Source organism: Oncorhynchus gorbuscha, linkage group LG24 (assembly GCF_021184085.1).
Source record: "Oncorhynchus gorbuscha isolate QuinsamMale2020 ecotype Even-year linkage group LG24, OgorEven_v1.0, whole genome shotgun sequence".
In the NCBI taxonomy this organism is placed as follows: Eukaryota; Metazoa; Chordata; class Actinopteri; order Salmoniformes; family Salmonidae; genus Oncorhynchus; species Oncorhynchus gorbuscha.
This window is the reverse complement of record NC_060196.1, coordinates 12,563,662-12,581,012: the sequence shown is the minus strand read 5'-3', so window position 1 is coordinate 12,581,012 and position 17,351 is coordinate 12,563,662. Positions and strand designations below refer to the sequence as shown.

Sequence of the window (17,351 nt, the reverse complement as noted above, 5' to 3'; positions counted from 1 at the left end):
TCACCCCACCGTATCTATGCACAGGTTTATGTGTACCTGGGGTCAATTCCATTTCAATTCCAGACAATTCAGGAAGTACACTGAAATTCTCTTAAATGCTTTTCAATGGGGAACATTTTGAATTGGCATTTGGTCTTCTTTCTGAATTGACTGGAATTGAAATGGAATGGACTCCAACCCTGAAGTATACCATATCCCTGTGTGAGTGTTACCATGGATGGGGACGTACTTATGCAGAGGTGTGAGTAGAAGCCCTCGTTCTTGAGCATGATGAGTAGCGATCCCCAGCCCAGCAGCACAGCAGAGAACAGCAGGTTCTCTATGACCGCAGTCACCGCCATCCACCAGCGCCTACGATAGGCCTGGGCCAGAGAAGGAGCCATCGCTGCTCTGGGGGGAGAGAGAGAGAGAGAGAGAGAGAGAGAGAGAGAGAGAGAGAGAGAGAGAGAGAGAGAGAGAGAGAGAGAGAGAGAGAGGGAGGGGGGGAGGGGGAGGGGGAGGGAGAGGGAGAGGGAGAGAGGGAAAGGGAGGTAGCGAGAGAGTTTAACATTTAACAATCCCTTCTTACAGAATTAAGTACCGCACCTTCTGTAGCTCAGTTGGTAGAGCATGGCGCTTGTAACGCCAGGGTAGTGGGTTCGATCCCCGGAACCACCCATACGTAGAATGTATGCACACATGACTGTAAGTCGCTTTGGATAAAAGCGTCTGCTAAATGGCATATATTATTATATTATATTACACACAGTCCGTACAGAACTTCAATGTTGCATCAACAACTTCAAAGGTCTACAAAAACTACAAAATACATATCAAAGCAAGAAAGGATGTGTTTTTTTTAAGTATACAGCTACTTTCCTCCTCACTTTCATCTGAGCTCAGAGAGCAACAAAAAGAGAGGAACCGCAATACAAATTCTCTGTGGGATACTACTACTGAGAGTGAGGTTAACCCCATGACTGACTCATCATCACCACCATAACTCTGGTTTCCGGAAAGACGCTGTGATGAATGGTTTCTCTGCCAGTTCTGTTATAATCCCTGAATATGTTGACATTGACTATAAAATATATAAAACATTCTATGAAACATATAAAACATATAAAACATTCTATAAAACATATAAAACATTCTATAAAACATTCTATGAAACATATAAAACATTCTATGAAACATAAAACATTCTATAAAACATTCTATAAAACATATAAAACATTCTATAAAACATATAAAGCATTCTATAAAACATTCTATAAAACATATAAAACATTCTATAAAACATTCTATGAAACATATAAAACATTCTATAAAACATTCTATAAAACATATAAAACAGTCTATAAAACATATAAAACATTCTATAAAACATTCTATAAAACATATAAAACATTCTATAAAACCTATAAAACATTCTATAAAACATTCTATAAAACATTCTATAAAACATATAAAACATTCTATAAAACATATAAAACATTCTATAAAACATATAAAACATTCTATAAAACATTCTATAAAACATATAAAGCATTCTGTAAAACATATAAAACATTCTATAAAACATATAAAACATTCTATAAAGCATTCTATGAAACATATAAAACATTCTATAAAACATATAAAGCATAAAACATTCTATAAAACATATAAAGCAATCTATAAAACATATAAAACATTCTATAAAACATATAAAACATATAAAACATTCTATAAAGCATTCTATGAAACATATAAAACATTCTACAAAACATATAACACATTCTATAAAACATATAAAGCATATAAAACATTCTATAAAACATATAAAGCATTCTGTAAGACATATAAAACATTCTATAAAACATATAAAACATTCTATAAAACATATAAAACATATAAAACATTTAAAGCATTCTATAAAACATTATATAAACATTCTATAAAACATATAAAACATTCTATAAAACATATAAAACATTCTATAAAACATATAAAACATTCTATAAAACATATAAAACATTCTATAAAACATTCTATAAAACATATAAAGCAATCTATAAAACATAAAACATTCTATAAAACATATAAAACATATAAAACATTCTATAAAGCATTCTATGAAACATATAAAACATTCTACAAAACATATAACACATTCTATAAAACATATAAAGCATATAAAACATTCTATAAAACATATAAAGCATTCTGTAAGACATAAAACATTCTATAAAACATTTAAAGCATTCTATAAAACATATAAAACATATAAAACATTATATAAAACATTTAAAGCATTCTATAAAACATTATATAAACATTCTATAAAACATATAGAGCATTCTATAAAACATATAAAGCATTCTATAAAACATTCTATAAAACATAAAACATTCTATAAAACATATAAAACATATAAAGCATTCTATAAAACATTCTATAAAACATAAAACATTCTATAAAACATATAAACCATTCTATAAAACATATAAAACATATAAACCATTCTATAAAACATTATATAAAACATATAAAACATTCTATAAAACATTCTATAAAACATATAAAACATTCTATAAAACATATAAAACATTCTATAGAACATATCGCTAAGCAAGAGGAGTATCCTAGAAACTCAGGGTTGGGCGGATTACCTGAAAAATAAGATTGTGGCCAGTAAAAGAGGTTAAAGGTCATTTGAATGATAAATACTCCAATAAACAGATGTAACAGATCAAATTATTTTATGAGTTGGATGATCAATTGTGCAAATACTCTGAATGTAGACTCTTCTAAGTTTGCAAAAACACATAGATCTGTCTGTGATGTAGTGCTGAACGATTAACCAAAACATTGGTTCTTTATCGTCTTTGTCAGTTTCAATTGTTTGAATTCCATTGTTTTTTTGTTTTTGTTTTGTGAGCTCAATACGCACATTGCCAGTTCCTCTAGCGATAAATCAGACCAAGCCCGAATTAGGGAGTTTTAGTTTCCAACAGGCGAATATTCTACTTAGTTTAGTGCAGAAAACCTGGTAATTAACTACAATGACCATAGTCCATTGTGCGCCTACTTGTCCGCTCTGTGTGTTTCTTTTACGCCTGCTACATTAGAATGCGTGATCGAGAGCAGTTGCTTTGTGAGGAACTCTACCTGAAAATACATTATCTAAGTGATTGATAATTGTTATTCAGCAGTCATAGAAGTATGCCTTATTTACCTTGAAGATCAGCAGCTAGAGAAGAGATGACGTGGAATGAAACAATAAAGTAGTCAAATATATGTTTTATTATATACACAACAACCGCAATATTTTATTCAAATAATGTAACTAGATGGTGGTTAATAAGTGATAAGCCGGAATGGGCTGTCTAACGTCATTTTATTCATTGTTTTATTCTGTGTTGTTACAGCATTCAACCCACATAAATGCATAGTGCATTTAATGTTTACAAAAAATAATCGAAAACCATGATTATTTTTTGAACAATCGAACTTACCCCAAAAAGCACTAAATCGCTCAGCAACTGCTGCAAAGGCAGAACGGTAGATTTGAGAGTACTAATTTCCACTGTAACTAGAGGTTTAGCCGAGTAAGCAGCTGATTTTTGCTTGAGAAGTGAACAGGATGTGGCTGTGTTGACTAATTTCAAAATCCAATTAAAATGTGGGATGATTCAGTTCTCAGTAAGTGGGGGTCAGATGTTTTTTGGTTTAAAAAATATTTCCTGTGGAAAGCAACCAGGGAAAGCAAATGTTGCAGTTTTGGAGATTTCAAATAGATTAGAAAAAAGGGAAAGGCTTCCATTCCCACTGAAAGGTGACTTCAAAGCTGTGTGGCTCAGCACAGCTTTCATGAACTTGACATCTCAGTGTGTTTGAGGCAATCACTTGAAGCCCACATCTTGATATTAGATGAAGTAATCCAAAACGTAATCAGATTACTTGTGTTTACATATTTTTGGGGTTGATTACAGTTACTTCAGTTTTGTAATCTGATTATGTAATCCCGGTTACATGTAATCTGTTAATGGCCGATAAATTACAACCGATTTCAAGTTTTCATAACAATCGGTATCGGCATTTTTGGACACCGATTGTGGCCGATTTTTAAACAATGTACCTTTATTTAAATAGGCAAGTCAGTTAAGAAGATATTCTTATTTTATTTTTGTATTTTTTTTACCCCTTTTTTTCCCCAATTTCGTGGTATCCAATTGTTGTAGTAGCTACTATCTTGTCTTATCGCTACAACTCCCATACGGGCTCGGGAGAGACGAAGGTTGAAAGTCATGCGTCCTCCAATACACAACCCAACCAAGCCGCACTGCTTCTTAACACAGTGCGCATCCAACCCGGAAGCCAGCCGCACCAATGCGCCGGAGCCTGCGTGGCCGGCTGACTACCTGTTACGCGAGTGCAGCAAGAAGCCAAGGTAAGTTGCTAGCTAGCATTAAATGTATCTTGTAAAAAACAATCAACCTTAACATAAATCACTAGTTAACTACACATGGTTGATGATATTACTAGTTTATCTAGCGTGTCCTGCATTGCATTTAATCGATGCGGTGCCTGTTAATTTCTCATCGAATCACAGCCTACTTCTCCAAACGGGTGATGATTTAACAAGCGCATTTGCGAAAAAAGCACTGTTGTTGCACCAATGTGTACCTAACCATAAGCATCAATGCCTTTCTTTAAAATCAATACACAAGTATATATTTCTTAACCTGCATATTTAGTTAATATTGCCTGCTAATATGACTTTCTTTTAACTAGAGAAATTGTGTCACTACTCTTGCGTTCTGTGCAAAAGAGTCAGGGTATATGCAGCAGTTTGGGCCGCCTGGCTCTTTGCAAACTGTGTGAGGACCATTTGTTCCGAACAAAGACCGTAATTAATTTGCCAGAATTGCACATAATTATGACATAACATTGAAGGTTGTACAATGTAACAGCACTATTTAGACTTAGGGATGCCACCCGTTAGATAAAATACGTAACGGTTCTGTATTTCACTGAAAGAATAAACATTTTGTTTTCGAAATTATAGTTTCCGGATTTGGCCATATTAATGACCTAAGGCTCGTATTTCTGTGTGTTATCATGTTATAATTAAGTCTATGATTTGATATTTGATAGAGCAGTCTGACTGAGCAGTGGTAGGCATCAGCAGGCTCGTAAGCATTCATTCAAACAGCACTTTTGTGCGTTTGCCAGCAGCTCTTCCCTGTGCTTCAAGCATTGAGCTGTTTATGACTTCAAGTCTATCAACTCCCGAGATTAGGCTGGTGTAACCGATGTGAGATGGCTAGCTAGTTAGCGGGGTGCGCACTAATAGCGTTTCAATCGGTGCGGGACTCGCTCTGAGACCTTGAAGTAGTTGTTCCCCGCGGCATTTGTGGAGCAATGGATAACTATGCTTCGAGGGTGGATGTTTTTGATGTGTTCCTGGTTCGAGCCCAGGTAGGGGCAAGGAGAGAGGCGGAAGCTATACTGTTACACTGGCAATACTAAAGTGCCTACAAGAACATCCAATAGTCAAAGGAATATGAAATACAAATGGTATAGAGATAAATAGTCCTATAATTCCTAAAATAACTACAACCTTAAACCTCTTACCTGGGGATATTGAAGACTCATTTTAATAAAAGGAACCACCAGCTTTCATATGTTCTCATGTTCTGAGCCAGGAACTTAAATGTTGGCTTTTTTACATGGCACTGTCACGCCCTGACCATAGAGAGCCCTTGGTTCTCTATGGAGTAGAAGGTCAGGGCGTGACTAGGGGGTGTTCTAGTTAATTATTTCTATGTTGGTGTTTTGTATGGTTCCAAATTAGAGTTAGCTGGTAATCGTTGCATCTAATTGGGTATCATATTTAGGTAGCCATTTTTCCCACCTGTGTTTGTGGGATATTGTTTGTGTGTGTGCTGGTTGCACCAAGTAATTCCTGTTTCATTATTTGTTTACTGTTAATCTAATCACGCTGTGCCTTGGTCCGTCCATTTTCACGAGCGTGACAGAATATCCCACCAAGCAAGGACCAAGCAGCGTGTGACGGAGGTAAAGGAGTTTTGGACCTGGGAAGAAATCATGGGAGGTTGTGAGACCCTTCCTTGGAAGGAGACACCAGAAACCCCAAGGTTTTTTGGAGGGGGGCATAAGGGGTGGTTGGCCGAGCCAAGGAGAGAGCCAAAGCCCACCTGGGAGTCGATGGAGCAGTGTGAGGAGGGATATCGGAGAATGATGTTGGCTGGAAGTATGCTGCAGCGCAGGCGTGCTGAAGAGCGTGACACCAGTCCGGTGCCATCTGTGCCAGCTCCCCGCACTTGCCCTGAAGAGCCAGAGATCATCAGGGAGGCGATGGAGAAGTTGGGAGAAAGAGAGAGGAGAGAAATGTTGTGTAGGTGTGTTCTGCACTGCATCTGACCTGAAGAGCCTGTTAGCAATCTGGTGATTCCTGTGCCAGCTCTCCGCACCCTTCCTGAAGTGCGTGTCAACAGTCCGGTGCCACCTGTGCCGGCTCCACGCACCAGGCCTCCAGTGTGCCTTCCCAGTCCAGTACGTCCTGTGCCAGCTCCCTGCAGTCTCCCTGAAGTGTGTGTCACCAGTCCGGTGCCACCTGTGCCGGCTCCACGCACCAGGCCTCCAGTGTGCCTTCCCACTCCAGTACGTCCTGTGCCAGCTCCCTGCAGTCTCCCTGAAGTGCGTGTCACCAGTCCAGTGTCACCTGTGCCGGCTCCACGCACCAGGCCTCCAGTGTGCCTTCCCAGTCCAGTACGTCCTGTGCCAGCTCCCTGCAGTCTCCCTGAAGTGTGTGTCACCAGTCCAGTGTCACCTGTGCCGGCTCCACGCACCAGGCCTCCAGTGTGTCTCCCCAGGCCGGTACGTCCAGTGCCAGCTCCCTGCAGTCTCCCTGAAGTGCGTGTCACCAGTCCAGTGTCACCTGTGCCGGCTCCACGCACCAGGCCTCCAGTGCGCCTCCCCAGTCCCGCTCCAAGGCCGGAGCCTTCCTCTGCGCCAGTGCCCAGTCCAGATGCAGCATCCAGTCCTGCTCCAAGGCAGGAGCCTTCCTCTGCTCCGTTGCCCAGTCCAGGCACGGTGTCCAGTCCCGCTCCAGGGCAGGAGCCTTCCTCTGCACCAATACCCTGTCCAGGCATGGCGTCCAGCCCAGCTCCATGGCCAGAGCCCTCCTTTGCGCTGGTGCCCAGTCCAGGCACGGCATTCAACCCGGCACTATGGCCGGATCTGGGGTCTGGGCAGGGGCTACGACCTGCAACGGAGCCGCCACCAACACTAGTCAACCCCCCTACCCTCCCTATTTGGTTTCAGGTTTTGCGGCCGGAGTCCGCACCTTTGGGGGGAGGTACTGTCACACCCTGAACATAGAGTCCTTGTTTCTCTATGGAGTTGTTGGTCAGGGCGTGACTAAGGGGTGTTCTAGTTCATTATTTGTATGTTGGTGTTTTGTATAGTTCCCAATTAGAGGCAGCTGGTAATCGTTGCCTCTAATTGGGGATCATATTTAGGTAGCCACTTTTTCCACCTGTGTTTGTGGGATATTGTTTGTGTATGTGCTTGTTGCACCAAGGAAGTCACATTTCGTTATTTGTTTATTGTTTGTGTTTGAAAGTTTCACTTAAATAAAAGATGTGGAACTCTAATCACGCTGCGCCTTGGTCTGTCCATTTTCACGAGCATGACAGGCACATATTGCACTTATACTTTCTTCTCCAACACTTTGTTTTTGCATTATTTAAACCAAATTGAACATGTTTCATTATTTATTTGAGGCTAAATTGATTTTATTGATGTATTATATGAAGTTAAAATAAAAGTGTTCATTCAGTATTGTTGTAATTGTCATTATTACAAATAAATAAATCGTTCAATTAATCGGTATCGGCTTTTATTGGTCCTCCAATAATCGGTATCGGTATGGGCGTTGAAAAATCATAATTGGTCGACCTCTAGTTAGTACGTAATTCTGACCGTACAATAACTGCTTGAAAAAAAAACAGGGACAGTTTACCTGTTAGTGTAGGTGGAAAGATCTACCTGCCATGAGGAGGGAGAGAAGAATCAGGGATTGGTGTATAGAGGGATAAAGAGGACAAAAGAGCTGAATGGTGAGTAGAGTAGTGACCCCTGAATTGACCTTATTGCTGTGTGTCTGACTTCACGCCGTGGACCTATCAGGTATCAAACAGCAGGGACTGACACGAACACACATGCTGTTATTTGCACATGCCTATGGCACACACATATGCACACGGCCTGACATAGTGAGGGAGGGTTTAGACTCGTAAAATGTGCCTTGTAAAAAAATGAAATTCTAGTGAGGAGATTTTACTCCTGGGTATAACTCACAAATATGCATGTTTGCCTGTGGCCAATAGGCATGAAGTCTGTATGCATTAGAAAGTGGTTGTCAGATGTACAGTACCAGTCAAAAGTTTGGACACACATACTCATTCCAGGGTTTCTTTATTTTTACTATTTTCTACATTGTAGAATAATAATGAAGAGATCAAAACTATGAAATAACACATATCGAATCGTGTAGTAACAAAAAAAGTGTTAAACAAATATATTTTATATTTGAGAATCTACAAAGTAGCCACCCTTTGCCTTGATGACAGTTTTGCACACTCTTGGTATTCTCTCAACCAGCTTCATGAGGTAGGCACCTGGAAAGCATTTCAATTAACAGGTGTGCCTTGTTAAAAGTTCATTTGTGGAATTTTTTACCTTAATGTGTTTGTGCCAATCAGTTGCATTGTGACAAGGTAGGGGTGGTATACAGAAAATAGCCCTATTTAGTAAAAAACCAAGTCCATATTATGTCATGAACAGCTCAAATAAGCTAAGACAATGACAGTCCTTCAGGACTTTAAGACATGAAGGTCAGTCAATAAGGAAAATTTCAGAACTTTGAACATTTCTTCAAGTGCAGTCGCAAAAACCATCAAGCGCTGTCTCTCATGAGGACTGCCACAGGAAAGGAAGACCCAGAGTTACCTCTGCTGCTGAGGATAAGTTCATTAGAGTTACCAGCCTCAGAAATTGCAGGCCAAATAAATGCTTCAGATTTCAAGTAACAGACACATCTCAACATCAACTGTTCGGAGGAGACTGTGGGAACTCCTTCAAGACAGTTGGAAAAGCATTCCAGGTAAAGCTGGTTGAGAGAATGCCAAGAGTGTGCAAAGGGTGGCTACTTTGAAGAATCTCAAATATAAAATATATTTTGATTTGTTTAACACTTTTTTGGTTACTAAATTATTCCATGTGTGTTATTTTATAGTTTTGATGTCTTCACTATTATTCTACAATGTAGAAAATAGTACAAATAAAGAGAAACCCTTGAATGAGTAGGTATGTCCAAACTTTTGACTGGTACTGTAAGTGTGAATACATGCCATTCTATCTGTGACTGTGTGTGTAGGTAAAGCAGGTTTGACTGAGGGTCTATTACCTCTCTTGAACACGTGCCTGCAGCCAGACTGGGACTCCTGTCAGCTGGGGACAAAAATAGCTGCAGTGGTCACAGACCTAGTGACACTTAACTACACTAGTACACTACATGGGAACACATATGTTGCACAGAATACCTGGTTATTACAATGTCTGGAGAAATGTTTAAAGGGAAAACTCTTTTTCAACATCAACATATGAAATCGGCGGGTTTCTTTGTTTGTAGTCACAAAGATAGAAGATACGTTTTTTCCGATGACATCATCCGGTGACACTGATGACATCATCGACTGTGAATCATGTGATTTTAACCAACTATTAGGTTACTTACTACCACATCTACATGACATAAGGATCTTGTACCTGGAACGTGCTCATACTGAACCCAAACATTGGAGAGTGTTCGACTTTGACCTCTAAACCCTGACCTCTCTGCTCCTTATGACACAGAAATGTATGATGGAGTATCGAAGATGACCTTTCTGAACCCTCCAATTTAATTTAGGCGAGTATTAAGCAGACCGGGCTCGGTTCCACAAGGGGGCAAAAGAGGGCTTAGCCCACCTCAGTTGAAACGTGTGCTCCCTCAGTTTAAGTTATAAGTTCCAATATAAAAATAGCAAAAAAAAGTTCAAATGATTGAGTGACAGGTTGGCGCAAAATCGGTATCTCCCTTGCGCTGTGTCCACAAGCGCCGCCAGGATAATGTCCACAAGCGCCGCCAGGATAATGTCTCCATAGCTCCCTCCACCTCCAACTGTTCCTGATGATCTTGGAACACAGGAGCCGGCCAGGTTAGCCTAGAATCCTACCCTAGCCGCAGGTTTTCTTTTAACTGGTTCATAGAAAGAGTGGCTGGAATACTCAATATAAGTCCAATGCAAGAACCCAAGTGACGCCTCTCTGTATGGCTACATATCGGTATGTTTCTTCATAGAAAGAGATACATTCTATAATGGTTTTCTTAAAAGCCTATTGGTTGTCGTGCTTGGAAATGGAACTGCACGTATTGGAAACACGTTTATTGTAGGCCGGCATTACTTAATTGATTACGTGGGTCGAATATGATCCGCAGACGTGCACTGTGCCATATCACAACGTGTTGCTGCACTCATGAGCGGCATGGTTTCCCATGCGGCTGCATCTCACTGTAGTAGAATATGCTTTGGCTATTTGGATCTCCATTCGCCTTTTGAATACTGCGTGTGTTTACTGTTCATGTAACTAGCCTAAATGCAGATTGTGTCATCCCTTTATCAATCTGATATTTTGTTTACTATGCTTCCTTGCTACAGTTGTTTTGTTCAGTTCTCAGTCATTCGTTGTTATTCGGCAGGTGTGTCGGTATTCTAAGCCAAACTGCTTTTCAGTATTTTAGTTTGCACGCATGAATAACTAGGCTACTACTTTCGGCATTTAGTCGGCCTCTTTTGGTAAGGCAGCAGTGTGTACGGCTGCATTCACATAGTGTTATAGACCTATTACAAACAGCCTATCTATCTTGTAGCCTATATTCATTACCAAAATGGCCCTGCTTTAGTGCTGATACAGCGCAGTGGAGATCGGCTATTTTAAAAGCACTCAATCAATGGTCTTGGAGTCTCGGCATTTGAACTTTAGGTTTATTGAATTCAATATCATTCCAATGCAAGAACCCACCAAAATTGTAACCCCTCACTGATTTCAACTAACCCTTTTATCCTGGTGCCGGGTCTGAAGTGATGACCCCTTGTGAAGAATCCCCCTCCCCTGTCCATTTTGGTTGATCTCTCTCCCCTTACTATCTCTCTCTCCATCTCTTTTGTCTCTGTCTCTCTGATTCTTTGCACTCCGATTACCCCCCGCCAGCACAACAAATAAAGTTGTACCTCAACCTTGAAAGGGCCAGAGGATGGGCCCAAAATGGCACCCAACTCGCTTTATAGTGCACTATAGGAATAGCGTGCCCATTTGGGACACAATCAGAGAGACAGCACCTGCCACACGAGTCCTGTCCACAATGACTGACTGACTGGCTGGTTGGTTGGTTGTTGTGTCGTGCTCGCTATGATGACGATCACCAACAGGATGTCAGGTCACTTCCAACCATCATTTACCTGGAGACAGCAGGTAGCCTTGCGGTTAAGCGTGTTGGGCCAGTAACCGAAAGGTTGCTGGTTTGTATCCCCGAGCCAGCTAGGTGAAAAATATGCGGATGTGCCCTTGCGCAAGGTACTTAACTCTAGTTGTTCTGGAAAGGAGTGTCAGCTAAATGACAAAACAGGGAGATGTGGCTTGATGGTCCTAATTTCAACAGTGCTTGAAATGGGAGCAAGCACAGTTTATAGTAGGTTCTGCTGTAAAATGGCGCCGGAGCAGAAGGCAGACGTTTTACGTGCCTCCAAACAATTGTGTTTTTTTATCTGCGTTGTTTGTAACTTATTTGTTTACTACTTTTGCACATAATGTTGCCGCTACTGTCTCTTCTGACCGAAAATAAACTCTAGACATCAGGACTGCGATTACTCACGGACTAGCAGAATCCTTTTACTTCTTTCACGACTCTGGCGAGCCTGAGGCGGAGGATATACAGCTCCCTCGGAAACAGGCCCGACCCCTGTGATCAACGTGAAGAGGAGGCGGAAAAAGGCCGGAGGGAGGGCTGCCTTCTGAGGAGTAGTAGGCGATCTAATAAACACCCACTCCCCTCAATTCTGCTCGCAAACATGCAATCTTTGGACAATAAAATGGAACCGTTATTGGGAAGATTAAACTACCAACGGGACATTAGAAACTGTAACATCTTATACTTCACGGAGTCGTGGCTGGACGACTACAATATCAACATACAGGTTGGCTGGTTATGCGATGTACCGGCAGGATAGAACAGCGGCGTCTGGTAAGACAAGGGGTGGCGATCTATGTATTTTTGTAAACAACAACTGGCGCACGATATCTAAGGAAGTCTTGAGCCATTGCTCGACTGAGGTAGAGTTTCTCATGATAAGCTACAGACCACATTACCTACCGAGAGAGTTCTCATCTATATTCTTTGTAGTTGTTTACATACCACCACAGTCAGAGGCTGGCACTAAGATAGCATTGAATGAGCTGTATTCCGCCATAAGCAAACAAGAAATCGCTCACCCAGAGACGGTGCTCCTAGTAGCCGGGGACTTTAAAGGCTAGAGCTGCCACTTTCAAGGAGCGGGACTCTAACCCAGAAGCTTATAAGAAATCCCGCTATGCCCTCCGACGAACCATCATACGGGCAAAACGTCAATACAGGACTAAGATCGAGTCGTACAACACAGGCTCTGACGCTCGTCAGATGTAACAGAGCCTGCAAACTATTTCAGACTACAAAGGGAAGCACAGCCGAGAGCTGCCCAGTGACACAAGCCCACCGGACGAGCTAAACTACTTCTATGCTCGCTTTGAGGCAAGCAACACTGGAACATGCATGAGAGCACCAGCAGGACAGGAAGACTGTGTGATTACGCTCTCCGCAGCCTTTAGACAGGTCAACATTCACAAGGCCGCATGGCCAGACGGATTAACAGGACGTGTACTCCGAGCATGCGCTGACCAACTGGCAAGTGTCTTCACTGACATTTTCAACCTCTCCCTGTCCGAGTCTGTAATACCAACATATTTTAAGCAGACCACTATAGTGCCTGTACCCAAGAGCACTAAGGCAACCTGCCTAAATGACTACCGACCCCTAGCACTCACATTTGTAGCCATGAAGTGCTTGGAAAGGCTGGTCATGGCTCACATCAACACTATCATCCCAGAAACCCGGGACCCACTCTAATTCACATACCGCCCCAACAGATCCACAGATAATGCAGTCTCTATTGCACTCCACACGGCCCTTTCCCACCTGGACAAAAGAAACACCTATGAGAGAATGCTATTCATTGACTACAGATCAGCGTTCAACATCATAGTGCCCTCAAAGCTCATCAATAAGCTAAGGACCCTGGGACTAAACACCTCCCTCTGCAACTGGATCCTGGACTTCCTGATGGGCCGCCCCCATGTGGTAAGGGTAGGTAACAACACATCCGCCACGCTGATCCTAAACACAGGACCTCCCCAGGGGTGCGTGCTCATCCCCCTCCTGTACTCCCTGTTCACTCATGACTGCATGGCCAGGCACGACTCCAACACCATCATTAAATTTGCCGATGACACAACAGTGGAAGGCCTGATCACCAACAACAACGAGACAGCCTATAGGGAGGAGGTCAGAGACCTGGCCGGTGATGCCAGGACAACAACCTCTCCCTCAACGTGTCCAAGACAAAAGAGATGATTGTGGACTACAGGAAAAAGAGGACCGAGCATGCGCTCATTCTCATCGGCGGGGCTGCAGTAGAGCAGGTTGAGAGCTTCAAGTTCCTTGGTGTCCACATCACCAACAAACTAACATGGTCCAAGCACACCAAGACAGTCGTGAAGCGGGCACGACAAAACCTATTCCCCCTCAGGGGATTGAAAAGATTTGGCATGGGTCCTCAGATCCTCAAAAGTGCTACAGCTGCACCATCGAGAGTATCCTGACTGGATGCATCACTGCCTGGTATGGCAACTGCTCGGCCTTCGACCGCAAAGCACTATAGAGGGTAGTGCGAACGGCCCAGTACATCACTGGTGCCAAGCTTCCTGCCATCCAGGACCTCTATAACAGGCGGTGTCAGAGGAGGGCCCTAAAAAGTGTCAAAAGACTCCAGCCACCCTATTCATAGACTGTTCTCTCTGCTACCACACGGCAAGCGGTACCGGAGCGCCAAGTCTAGGTCCAAGAGGCTTCTAAACAGCTTCTACCCCCAAGCCATAAGAATCCTGAACATCCAGTTAAATGGCTACCCAGACTATTCGCATTGCCCCCCTCCCCTCTCCACACCACTGCCACTCTCTGTTGTCATTTGTGCATAGTCACTTCAATTAACTCTACCTACATGTACATACTACCTCAACTAACTGGTGCCCCTGAACATTGACTCTATACCGGCCCTGTATATATTGTTATTTTTTACTGCTCCTCTTGAATTACTTGTTACTTTTATGTCTTATTCTTTATTTCTTTTTTTTAACTGCACTGTGGGTTAGGGGCTCGTAAGTAAGCATTTCACTCTAAGGGCTACACCTGTTGTATTCGGGGATGTGGATAATAAAATTGGATTTGATATGCAATTCTTAAGCCAATATTCTATAAGAGGTGCTGGAACTCCAGACACAGAAAATGTGAGGAGCCTGTACATAGTACCGGTGTGTTCTGGCCAGATTCAGGCACTGATCATGAGTCATTTTTTGTTTAGTGTGCTGGTAGAACCAAAGAAAAAAAAGGGGGAAATAGTTTGTCAAAGAAGTATCTTTCTCTTTCACAGGAAGATGGAGCCCGACAGAAATGGCAGCTCTGCTTCTAGCTCCTACACAACTTCTCAGTATTTTTGTTGGTTGTGTGGCCTCCACCCAGTGCCCTGCCCTAAACTTACTCACTAACTGGCTACCACCCGGTTCCTCAATCCTGTATCTTAGAGACTGCTGATCTATGTACATAGACATGGAATCATTGGTCACTTTAATAATGGAACACTGGTCGCTGTAGTTATGTTTACATACTGTATTTTAATCAAAGCCATCCCATCCACCTATTGCTGTATATATACTATTCTATCCTATATATTCTAGATATGTACAGTATGTGGATAGAATATTTAGTATGTCTATACACATATATAATATATATATATATATACACTCCTAATATTTATATATTTCTGAATTCCATTCTTTTACTTTTAGATTTGTGTATTGTTGTGAATTGTTAGATACTACTGCACTGTTGGAGCTAGGAACACAAGCATTTCGCTACACCCGCATGTTGGAAAGCATCATTCTAAGAAATTCAGCAACTTTTGGAGGTCTGTGGAAGTCAAAATGTAATCATAAACAAGCAATTTTATCAACTTCCACTACCCTCCAAGAATTGCTGAATGTCCTATTCCTGATTTAGGCACCAGCTAAGGCAGAGTACATACACTGAATAAATACACAATATTTAAAACCAGGGGTGGTGAAACCGCCCCACCTCTCTCTTTCTGTCTGTCACTCTCTTTCAGATGTTTCCACTCGTGCGGCCTGTCCGTGGGTGGTGGACGCGCGTGACCCCTCCTCGTGCTCCCGTGTGTACGCACTGACAGCTGCGTCCAGGTGTCACCGGTGGTGCCACCTTTTACGTGCACAGCGCATAGATTACGCATGGATTGCCCAGTGCTGTTTAAGTATACAAAATTGATTATAAACAAACTACTGGTCACCCTCCATTATACTATTTTTTTATGGCCAAACGATACCTGAAACGTGGGAAGGGCATTGTTTTATGTATATAATTAGCGCCAAACACAAGACTGTCAACATATTAACTTTAGCATTGTGCAAACGGATATAAGACTTTCAGTGTCACTCGGTCTACAAAAAAAGTAATGCACATTAATAGGATAACAAATGAAAGATTATGAAAAATAACAAATAATGGGGGGGGGGGACTAATATACAAGTATTGTGCCATGTGCGTAAAGTCAAATTCCTCTTACCAGACACACAAAAGATCAGCAACATATCTGAACATGCACAACAAAAAAAATAGAAATTACTTACTTCAGACGCTAATCCCTGAAATAATTTATATCTATGGTAAATGGTTTTATTTCCCTTCTTTAGAGAAAAAGGCGGGATATAAACTGTTTGTCTGCTGCGAACACGTTACAGTCAGTCACTGTGGGTCTTGTGAAACTTCACTACATTCAGTTAGTTCCTCGTCACAACTTCATTACATTTGTATGGCTTTAAACCCCTCCTCTCTCGCTCTCTCCTTCCTAAAGTCTATATAAATGGACACCCACCCACACACACACACACACACACACACACCGCAACGAGTTCCCATTTACGTATAAACGCAGCACGCTCAGTTGTCAGTGGTACTTTACAGCCTTAAAATAGAAACCTTGTTACACTGCGCCACCTTGCGGCGAATACTTAAATACAAATACACTAACAACATAATACGGAGACGAATTTTTCTTGATCAGGGCCCAGGCTATAACCAGGACCCAGAGTTGTTCCTGGTGAGGTAAGCCGACATCAGGGTTTCCCAAACTCGGTCCTGCCCCGCCCCTCCCCTGGGTGCACGTTTTGGTTTTTGCCCTATCACCACACAGCTGATTCTCATCATCAAGCATTGATTATTTGAATCAGCTGTGTAGTGCGAGGGCAAAAAAAAAAAAAAGGTGCATGGCATGCAGGGGAGGGAGGTCCAGGACAGAGTTTTGGAAACCCTGGCCTACATGGTGAGGGGCCATATTGAGACACACCATGGCTTTACAATGTGAAGAATACCCTAACCAGAGCAATGTAATTAAATACATGGCTCTGATCCCATCTGTCAAATTAGAAACCACAGAAACATATTTAAATTAACAATTTTATTGTTTTCATCCCATAGAGCATTTCCCATCTTCCATAAATGAAATAGCAGTAGTGTGACAGACAGAAAATGGTACGATTTACAATAAACTAAATACATTCCCACCTTAATTTAGCCTCAATTTTTTATTTTTTGTTGTTCAAATAACTCCACTGAATGTTCATTTCTTTGAAGTCATTCAATTTTGTCAAATTATTTTGCTTACTGGTTTCAGATGAAGACAGAGAGCACTCTGTCAGAGCGCCAGTAAAGAAACAGAAAGAAAAGACCTCTCAGCATCTCTCCCTCGTAAAGCCACCCTGTGAGACTCTTCTCCTCCCTAATCCCCCCTTTTCCACTCCCCTAACATCTATTAATGATTTTAATGACTCCCAACCCCCCCCCACCCTTTACTACATTCAGAAAATAAAATGAC

The 17,351-nt window shown here is 41.7% G+C and overlaps 1 protein-coding gene across 2 annotated transcripts in view; it reads right to left on the bottom strand.

Annotated features, from left to right (window-relative positions):
- Nucleotides 1-16,272, bottom strand: part of LOC124012810 (large neutral amino acids transporter small subunit 3-like) — a 46,903-nt gene extending 30,631 nt beyond the window's left edge. The window contains exons 1-4 of one of the 2 annotated variants that reach the window (XM_046326783.1): nucleotides 16,108-16,272; nucleotides 9,461-9,504; nucleotides 8,015-8,040; nucleotides 230-390 (exon numbers count right to left, since the gene is read on the bottom strand). In XM_046326783.1, the coding sequence (XP_046182739.1) occupies nucleotides 230-383 (154 nt within the window). In that variant the 5' untranslated portion in view covers nucleotides 384-390; nucleotides 8,015-8,040; nucleotides 9,461-9,504; nucleotides 16,108-16,272. The remainder of the gene's footprint in view (nucleotides 1-229; nucleotides 391-8,014; nucleotides 8,041-9,460; nucleotides 9,505-16,107) is intronic. The other variant, XM_046326782.1, reaches the window with a different exon arrangement.
- Nucleotides 16,273-17,351: the final 1,079 nt, after the last annotated feature.